Source organism: Drosophila kikkawai, chromosome X (assembly GCF_030179895.1).
Source record: "Drosophila kikkawai strain 14028-0561.14 chromosome X, DkikHiC1v2, whole genome shotgun sequence".
In the NCBI taxonomy this organism is placed as follows: Eukaryota; Metazoa; Arthropoda; class Insecta; order Diptera; family Drosophilidae; genus Drosophila; species Drosophila kikkawai.
The window spans coordinates 2,160,400-2,170,410 of NC_091733.1; the positions used below are offsets into that span (position 1 = coordinate 2,160,400).

The following is a 10,011-nucleotide window of genomic DNA, read 5'->3' on the forward strand; positions in this document are numbered from 1 at the left end:
TTCAGCTTAAAGCCGCCCCCCTCCAACATTTGGTCCTTCGAGCCGGATTTCATCCACCAGCAGCTCCGGTGGCTTTAACACCGCACATTATTGCTGCCGGTCATACAGTTAGGTTTTGCGAAACTCAATTCGTCTTAACTTCTCTGTAAGATTATTGTCTAAATCCAAGTCCGGCTGATCCGACACACGGCAGCATAATTTCCAATTCCAAATTCAAAATAATTCGGTTTCCAAATTTTCTACATTTGTGTTTCTGTGCCGAAATCCAAAAGTGTGTGTTTAAATAAATAAATAAATGCAATAGCCACAGTGAGAATTTAATTCCAATAGTTCCCGATTCCTCTTCGTTAACTGTGTTCCCGCTAGCATTTATTTACATTTACATACATATTCAATACAGTCCACTCCACAAAACTACAATCGCTGTCAACATTGACATTTCCCCAAATCGAGAAATTATATCCAAATAATTTCTATACAAGATCTACGGGTTCCAAAATTCATAAAGTGTTTGTTTAAATAAATGCCTAAGCCACAGTAAAACTTTCCAATTACGAATTATTCTTAATTCCTTCTCGTTTACTGTGTTCCCGCTAGCATTTATTTACATTACATACATACTACAAATACAGTCCACTTCACTCCGAAACTTATATTTACAAATTTACAACAATAACTGTCCGCAGCTTCTAAAATTATAAATTGATTTAATTCGTACATATATTTGTTTATTTACTCCCTTGCTCTATCCTGAGCTGCAGTTACATATGTACATACATACATAATCGTCTGCAAGTCGACGCTCCAATATTTGGCAATTTTTTCCGCCTCTCCTTATCTCCGCTATTTTGCATTTGCATACGACAAGTGCACAAATAGACACACACACGTATTGGTTCCAAAATACAGCACCGGTCAATCACATAAGTCCAGATAAATAGAATAATCTGTAAATTATTTTATATTAAAATTTCAACTAACGAATAAGTTAGAAATCCAAGTGCGCTTCCGTATCCGCACTAGTGTGACCGTATATTATTCGCTGCTGACCGGAATTATTAAATTAAATTGCACATTTCCGTTTTAAATTCCAAAGGAGAAAATACAATTTTCCACAAAGATAATTATTATAGCAAAAATAATTATTACGAGTCCGATTGGTTCCTAAATTCCCAATCCAACTTCGACCTATAAATTATTTTGTAACATATACATATTTATAGTAAAAATTATAAAGAAATATCCACAATGGCTCCTTCAATTTTAGACAAATTTACTTTGATCTGTGACCGTCTAAGTCACTTCGAGTCCCGAGTCTGCAATCCAGCAGCGCCCTCTCCATCCAAATACTCTTGCCAAATCCATCTCGACCAAGTCCGAGCGCTATGGGATAAGGTCGAGAAAGTGTACGAAGATTGTTCAGAGCTGATTTCAGTTGGGTTAGAGGGCGCGGAGGACACCTTGCCTACTCTTAAGGCAAAATACGACTACTCCTATTTCATTTATGAACGATGTGCCGCCAAGTTCATGGAACAGATCGATACGATCTCTGCTAAAGCAGCTCCAGTCCAACCTCCTGCGCCCCAAAATTCCTTTCCGTCTGGCTGTCGGCTTCCTCCGTGCGAAACGGAAGTGTTCTCGGGCGATTATCTTCGCTGGCCGACTTTCCGGGACCTTTTCACAGCGGTCTATCCGACAATCCTACGCTGACCCCTGTAGAAAAGTTGTTCTATTTAAATGCCAAGACGAGTGGTGAAGCTCATTCCATAGTTTCAAATTCGCCACTGACCAACGACGGTTTCCGCTCAGCATGGAAAAACCTATCTGAGCGTTTCGAAAATAAACGCGCGTTGGTAAACAGCCAACTGAAGAAATTGTTGAACATTCAGTCCATTGAACGTGAGTCCTCAGCAGCCTTGAAGGAGCTGCAAAAAACAATTCAAAATTGCCTCACATCCCTAGCTCTGTCCGGCCTTCCTACGGATAATTGGGACTGCCTCCTGGTTTATTTGTGCTCCACGAAGCTTCCAAAGCTGACGCTTTCCTTATGGGAGCAATCCTTAACAAATAAAACCGATATTCCGTCGTGGCTAGAACTCGATTCTTTCCTTACTGAGCGCCATAGAACTCTGGAAACCATCGATTCTCTCCAGCCTCCTACGATATGCCTCCGTTCGTCGAAACCGACAATCTCCAACCAGTCGCCACAAGTACTACAATCCTTTAGTACGCGGATTGTTCACATATCCAAAAGATGCGATTTGTGTTCTGCAGAGAACCATCCAGTGCGTTTGTGTCCACGCTTCCTTCAGATGACGATAGTCGATCGATCATCTTACATCCAAAAAAAGCAGTTGTGCTTAAATTGCTTTGCAAGCGGTCATCCACTCCGTAATTGCACAAGCGCCCACAGCTGTCTTACTTGTCACGGTCGGCATCACATTGTTGCATCCCAGCAACACTTCATCCAGTGTTCCGAATCCTCGTGATGACGCACCACAAATTCCTGCACCCATCCAAAGAATTTCCTCGTTCTCCACACGAGTGACCACTTCTGCCGATTCCAATTACTGGGTTCCGTACGACGACAGCAAGAGCAGACGTTCCCGAGATATTTTATCCTACCAATGCCGAGTCTGCCAAGGGAACCATCCTCTTCGGAAGTGCCACCGTTTTCTCCGGCTTGATGCGAAGAAACGGCTCCAGACAGTCATCGACAGGAGGTACTGCGTAAACTGCCTGGCCCACCACCATTCCGGAGGATCCTGTCGAAGTAGCGACCGATGCCAGTCGTGTGGACAGGATCACCACACCCTTCTACATGCCGACGAACGCTCAGCGTTATCCTACGCTTTCCAGAGCTAATACTTCCTGGTACTTTTGCTGCGTATCCTCGCAAGGGGGGGGGGAGAATGTTCACGCCAGAAAGGCGCTCAATTTCGGGAGGCAGTGTGATCCCGAACGCTCTCCTTTTCTCTCCCTCTTCCTCCGGACTTCCAGTCCTAGAGCTTCCAATCCGCTCTCCCTAGTTTTAGTTTCTTTTGTATTGACCAGTACCAATTACTCCTTCTACTAATAAACATCGACGCACGTCGCGTAAAACCCCGACAAGTCTCCGTGTTCTTATTTCGAGTGCATTTCAGCTTAAAGCCGCCCCCCTCCAACAATGTTTACAGTTTGACAGTTACAGTTATACATTCCCAGCTTTACATTTTCTCTACATCTACGGATCGCTTCTATGGCAGCTATATGATTTAGTTGTCCGATTTTCATAAAATATATACCAAATTCTATAATAATAAGTAAAGCTCATATCTCAGAGTAGATGAAAATACGTTGAAAAACAACGAAGTTATAATTTTTTCTATTACTTTCCCTATCGTTCCTATGGCAGCTATAAGATATAGTCGTACGATTTTCATAAAATTTTTACGAAAATTCTGGAATAATATAAAATGGCTGTTCACGCCAGAAAGGCGCTTAATTTCGGGAGGCAGTGCGCTCTCTCTTTCTCTCCCTCTCCCTCCGGACTTCCAGTCCAAAGCTCCTCCGCTTGCGCTCTCGCTCTCCAAGCTTATGCTTCGGCCGCTCGCGCACTCCTATTTTGATCTCCCGCTCCCGCTTGTAATTAGTTAGAATCTTGAAGCCAAATAAAGCAGACGATACGTCTATGCATATTACATTGAAAACTACCCCGACGGCCCCGGCCTATTCTTTTTTGTGGTGGTTTTCTGTGGAACCTTCGACTGCGTCGCGGGATTGATTATATTTTTTGGTGCCTATTCTGCGGAAGCTAGCTGCAACAGCTCCCCCCAGCCGAACAATGGCTATATCTCAAAAATGATGGAATAATATTGAAAAACAACAAAGTTATAATTTTTTTTCCTAAAAAATTATCGAACTTTTGTATGGCAGCTATATGATATAGTTGTCCGATCCGGCCCGTTCCGACATATATAGCAGTGAGAGTATATAGAAGACTATATGCAAAGTTTCATTTAGATAGCATTACAACTGAGGGACTAGTTTGCGTAGAAACAGACAGACGGACAGACGGACATTGTTAGATCGACTGTTGATGCTGATCAAGAATATATATACTTTATAGGGTAGGAAACGTCTCCTTCACTGCGTTGCAAACTTCTGGCTGAAATTATAATACCCTGCAAGGGTATAATGAAATACAACTAAAAATTATGTTTTAGCCCTCCTTTAGCCCTTGGATGACCTCCAAGTTTTGGTTGTTAATTCTTTGGAGAAGTGGCATGCTTAGTGTGGGGTCGTGGCCGATGATGTTGAGTAACGGGGATGCCGCCATGCCCGGAGTCTTTCTTATAGCTTCACGTTGGTTTGAGTATTTGGTGCCATTGATGAAAGCCACTCGCTCGAACGTGATGAGGTGTGAGCCATTAGTAGCTTTTTCAGGGCCGTCGTCAGTGCTGACTTTAGCTGGGCACTCGTTAATTATTATTACTCCGTCGCACAGTAGCGCCTCCCGAGCAAAAATCGAAAAAGTCATGTTCGCAAAAAAAAAAATTTTAGCCATACTTATTCGACAGAAAATTTCCCAAGGATTCAGAATCTGCAATAAAATCTATTTTAAGATTTTTTTTGTAGAAGATATGAGCATTTAAAGTTGAAATTTCATTTGTTTTTTGCATCATACCAAAAAAAATTGGTAAAATGGTCGACTTTCAGGTAATATTACACAAAAACCATAAAACAAATTGTCATGGTTTTTACTTTAAATAATAGATACATTCATAAACTGTTAATTAACCCAAAAAAAACGACACTTTGGTTTGGGCTTGTACAGCTAAATCGCTACCTGCCAGGTGTCCATTTTTTCACCTTTTTTCGCCTAAAGTAGTCTATAACTTCTGAAGCCGATGAAAGCCACCGACTACACTATGTCTACAAGTTACGTGGATCTTTCCTGGACCAGAATTAGCTTTCATCGGCTGCGTCGAGCTGCGTCTGCGAAAATGCAACGACATAAACCAAAGCTACTAATGGTGAAATATACCAAAATACCGACACAATTTCATACATTTTAAGAAATATACTAACTGTAGCGCGTGGCGGTTACACTTTGAAATAAAAAAAAATTTTTTTTTTCAGTTTTCAAATTATTTTTATTTGAGCAAATAAATAAAAATAAACATAAAAAATTAAATAAAAAATATTTTTTAATAATTGTTTTCATTGAAAAAAAATTATTTTTTCACTTTGATCCCATTTAAAAAGGCGTATTTGTGGGCGTGGTACTCTATGCAGTACATATATACATTTTACAGCAATTACCTGTCCAATGCCGTTTAAATTATTCGATTACCTTATTTCGTTCAAAAGATATGATTTTTGCATCGCTAAATGAGAAAAGGCGCTACTGTGAGACGGCTCAAAATCCAATGACACTGTGGGATACAGTGTAACCAACAATACTGACATAATTAAATCTGGACTCCTTCCCCAGTACTCCTCCGTAATCTCTAGTGAGTTAATTGCAATCCATGAAGCTATCAAAATTTGCTCTGGATCACCTGGCAAATATGCTATATGCTCGAACTCCCTTTCCTCAATCAAATCCATTTCAAACGTAAACAATTACTCTTAATACCCCAATACAATAAGATCACTTATTACCAAACTCTTTCCCAAAATCAGACTAATTTGGATCCCTAGCCATATAGGTATACAAGGCAATGAGAGAGCAGACACAGCAGCTAAAGAAACACACAAATACCCTCTAATATTTACAGACAACTTCAACACCAAAGACATCACACAACTCCTTAACAAACACTATACTGACAAACTTAACAGTCTTCAAGCAGAAACTACCCAATGGTACAAACAGATCTTACTAAACACCCCAACAAACTTCTCTTTCAAAACCACAAACCTCAACAGACAACAACAAATTATAATAAATAGGCTACGACTAGGACACACACAACTCACAAACGCCCATTATATGAATAGTTCCCTAACAAGTATCTACCCCTTTTGCAACACCTCAGCGATAGACATCCAACACATTTTAATAGACTGCACTGCACTTTCACATATCAGAACCATTTGCTTTTCCAATGATAACCCAATCCATCTCCTTTCGAATCCAACAGCAGCAAACTCCAATAAAAGCATATACTTCCTACATAAAACGAATCTCATACATAACATTTAATTTATAACATATTCCATACACATCTCTTTTGATAATACAATGTAGAGCGGTAGGCCTCAGCAGCCAATGCTCAATAATTTTTCGTTAACTCTTAGTTTTTAACTACACAGGAACACAAAATTAAACTTTGTGAAATTTCCACGAACCATTTCAAGTTTTCCATGATATTTGGGTGCTCCTGAGTAAAGGTACCATACAAAATTATTTTCCATCACCTACAGGTTCCGCGGTATACCTAAGAATACAAAAAACCGATGTTTGCCGACATTTTGAATTACGTGGCCTATATAATCGGACTTCTCAATACATCACGGCACTACTAAAAAATGGTCCCAATCGTGGACCATTGCCCATGTCTTTGGAATTCGACGCCAAAGTTGAAACTCCCAAAATTTTCAACATTTCTGTGATGAAAAAACAATTCTGAGAATTAAATCTTATATGGAACTAATTTTAAATATTCATTGAACCTATTGTTCATTGTATTCTTTAATTTCGGTTTAAAGCGTTTTCATGAGGACATTTTATTGGATTTATTAAACGAATAAAACCGCTTTTTTGGTTTGATTATCTACTACTATTTTCTGTCAAAATTCAAATAAGTCAAGGCAACCTATAGAATGCGAGTAAAAAATCTAAACTTATATTATACTAGTGGACCCGGCGAACTTTATCTCGCCCCAACTTCGACTGATTAAAACAAATTAAATTGAGACGTTCCGTTTCTACTTTGACCTACATGTCGAAACAGTACTGTTGAAACATCATCAATCGATACGGATAAAAATTCATAGAGCTGACCTTATTCCTATCTTCTCCTAAAAATTTTCGGCTAAAATTTGAATTCAAAATTAGTTGAGAATCAAAAAGAAGTGATGACTTTTAAACAAACCTGTCGTTGGATGGACAAATTTTTTTGACTTGAAATCTGTGGAGAGCGATCTGATAAACAGTATTTTTTGTTTTGTTATCCGGTGTAAAAATAAATAATGATGACGGCTTTCCCACACGCGAACAGGCTACGTATAGCTGGCCATGTGAAAAATATGGATATTCTAGATTTATCCCGAAGACTTCCAACGATTGGCCTTGCGATTTATTGATGGTCATCGCAAATGCCAATCGAACTGGGAACTGAATCGTCTTGAATTGGAATGGAAGATCTGTTGGAATAATAGGAATTCGTGGGATAAGAACTACCTCTCCTTTAAATTTGCCCTTGCATATGGCGCGGACTTCCAACATAAGTAGCTGGGAGATTGGTCAAACAACCGATGTTGGCCGCGTGTCCTTCAGTAGCGATAGCGTCACGCAAGTGAATGTACTCGTCTGACCGAACTTCGACTGATTAAAACGAATGAAATTGAGACGTTCCGTTTTTACATTGACGTACATGTCGACACAGTACTGTTGAAACAAACGGTGGTATCTTAACAGATGATTGTCAACATCTAGTCGAATCATCAATCGATACGCATCAAAATTCATAGAGTTGACCTTCTTATTCGTTTCTTCTCCTAGAATTTGAATTCAAACTTAGTTGTAGAATCAAAAAGAAGTGATGACTTGTAAACAAACCTGTCGTTGGATTGACCATCTTTATGTTGAAGTGATACCCATCTTCTCCACGACAGAACATTAACGGATATTGAAGAGCATCATGTGACCGATGAGTCTCACAAACTCGCTGCACTTGGCCATTATCCCGACGGTTAAAAACAATATCGCGTTATTCCACATTCTCGCCAACAATCACCACTGCGTGTTCATTGATAGTGGGAGCGTTAAATTGTCTTGCATGGCTACCAGTGGGTCTTTTGTCAGCGCTGATAATGATTTTGTGTTCGTCATAATGCATTATATCCAATGCAGTTTTGAACAATCTGACCAATTCATTATGCTCATAGAGAAGATTTTGCAATTGTTCGATAATTTCACGTTAAGTTTCAGTAAAAATTGCACAGCGGTGATTTAGTTCAACTGCCGAATCACCAATGAAATAGATCTGAAGGAATTTAAGATCTTTGTTTTGTGGTGATAACAAAGCGCCCGCTCGGTGGTGAATTTGCCCATGAATCTGAATGTTGGAATGCAATTTCGAAAAAATGTGAGTTGTTAATTTTGATAATAAAGAGACGCCATTACCTTATAACTTGGATTGTAGCCTGATTGATGAAAAACCTCGACTCCAAATGACGTAATTGGAAAGCATCCGGTGTATTTTTGTGCAAGCTTTAGGAAACTGTTTGATTGGGCTGAATTTCTATATAGTAGCGAATACAATGGCCCTGGTGGATGAGCCAAAACGGGCAATTTAATTTTGCCACCTGCACAGCATAAGCCGGGGGTTTCCAACCGAAACTTCAGTGCATTGCAATCCTAGACAATGAACCAATAACAACGCAGGTAAGATCCTTGTAGGATGTTTCAGGATTGTATGCGAATGCAGCACGATTCAAGTTTTCATTTGCGGCTCGTCTTTCTCTATTATTATGTCGGGCTTGAGGTGATCTTTGTGGAGCGAGTAGCTGTGACATTTGGGCACGTATCGATGCATTTATTTCTGTACGTTCCTCTTGCGTCCGACTATTACGGGAATTCTGAATACTTATTGCATTGCGTGAACGCCGTCCAAGTCTTGATCGTCTAACAGCAGGCATTACTTACAATTGGTAATGCTTCGTTAGCTCGATTTGTTTGTTTAAATATTTTTTTACTGAGTTCATTGATACACAATTTCAACGCAGCTATGATCTTTGTAGGGTGTTTCAGAATTTTACATACAACAGTGTGTCCATCTGTTGAGCCGCTAGCGACTTTTCCGGAAGGACTTCCCAAAATTTTCTTACCTTCTTACCTTCTTCTGACAATTACAAACAACTGAAAAAAATTTGAGCCAAATCGGCCCAGCCGTTCTCTTGTGATGCCATTAGTAACATTTTTTGTCTCCATTTTTATATATATAGATATAAAAAGATACATATTTACTCGCATTCTATAGGCTGCCTTGACTTATTTGAGTTTTGACAGAAAATAGTAGTAGATAATCAAACCAAAAAAGCGGTTTTATTCGTTTAATAAATCCAATAAAATGTCCTCATGAAAACGCTTTAAACCGAAATTAAAGAATACAATGAACAATAGGTTCAATGAATATTTAAAATTAGTTCCATATAAGATTTAATTCTCAGAATTGTTTTTTCATCACAGAAATGTTGAAAATTTTGGGAGTTTCAACTTTGGCGTCGAATTCCAAAGACATGGGCAATGGTCCACGATTGGGACCATTTTTTAGTAGTGCCGTGATGTATTGAGAAGTCCGATTATATAGGCCACGTAATTCAAAATGTCGGCAAACATCGGTTTTTTGTATTCTTAGGTATACCGCGGAACCTGTAGGTGATGGAAAATAATTTTGTATGGTACCTTTACTCAGGAGCACCCAAATATCATGGAAAATTTGAAATGGTTCGTGGAAATTTTTGGCTGTGTACCTGTGCTATTAGTTAGCTTTAAATAAATAAATAAATAAATCTGCAAGGGTATACAAACTTCGGCGTGCCGAAGTTAGCTTCCTTTCTTGTTAATCGTAATTTTATTGGGGAAAACTCGCACGGAGTTTCATGGCGCCTGAACAGGCACTGCAGCCCTACCAATTTTCCTTTTTTGATGTGCTGCATACTCAGAATCTGCAATAAAATCTATTTTAAGATTTTTTTTGTAGAAGATATGAGCATTTAAAGTTGAACTTTCATTTGTTTTTTGCATCATACCAAAAAAAATTGGTAAAATGGTCGACTTTCAGGTAATATTACACAAAA

The 10,011-nt window shown here is 39.1% G+C and overlaps 1 protein-coding gene across 2 annotated transcripts; it reads right to left on the reverse strand.

Moving 5' to 3' along the window:
• Nucleotides 1-7,453: 7,453 nt before the first annotated feature.
• LOC138929144 (uncharacterized) lies at nucleotides 7,454-8,911 on the reverse strand. 2 transcript variants are annotated; one of them, XR_011445590.1, is made up of 3 exons: nucleotides 8,336-8,911; nucleotides 7,769-8,267; nucleotides 7,590-7,707 (listed from the first exon to the last, which is right to left on the reverse strand). XR_011445590.1 is itself a non-coding variant. In XM_070288345.1 (2 exons), the coding sequence occupies exons 1-2, from the start codon at nucleotides 7,827-7,829 to the stop codon at nucleotides 7,454-7,456; spliced, it is 315 nt and encodes a 104-aa protein (XP_070144446.1). In that variant the 5' UTR covers nucleotides 7,830-8,911. The 2 variants fall into 2 exon arrangements, 1 of the variants encoding a protein (XP_070144446.1); XM_070288345.1 differs by having other exon boundaries at nucleotides 7,454-7,707; nucleotides 7,769-8,911.
• Between the last annotated feature and the right edge of the window lie 1,100 nt (nucleotides 8,912-10,011).

Coding starts and splice junctions, on each gene's coding strand:
- LOC138929144 (XM_070288345.1), bottom strand. CDS start 7,829: ATGTTCTGTCGTGGAGAAGATGGGTATCACTTCAACATAAAGATGGTC. Junction 7,708..7,768: donor GATGGTCAATCCAACGACAG/GTTTGTTTACAA, acceptor TTCAAATTCTAG/GAGAAGAAACGAATAAGAAG.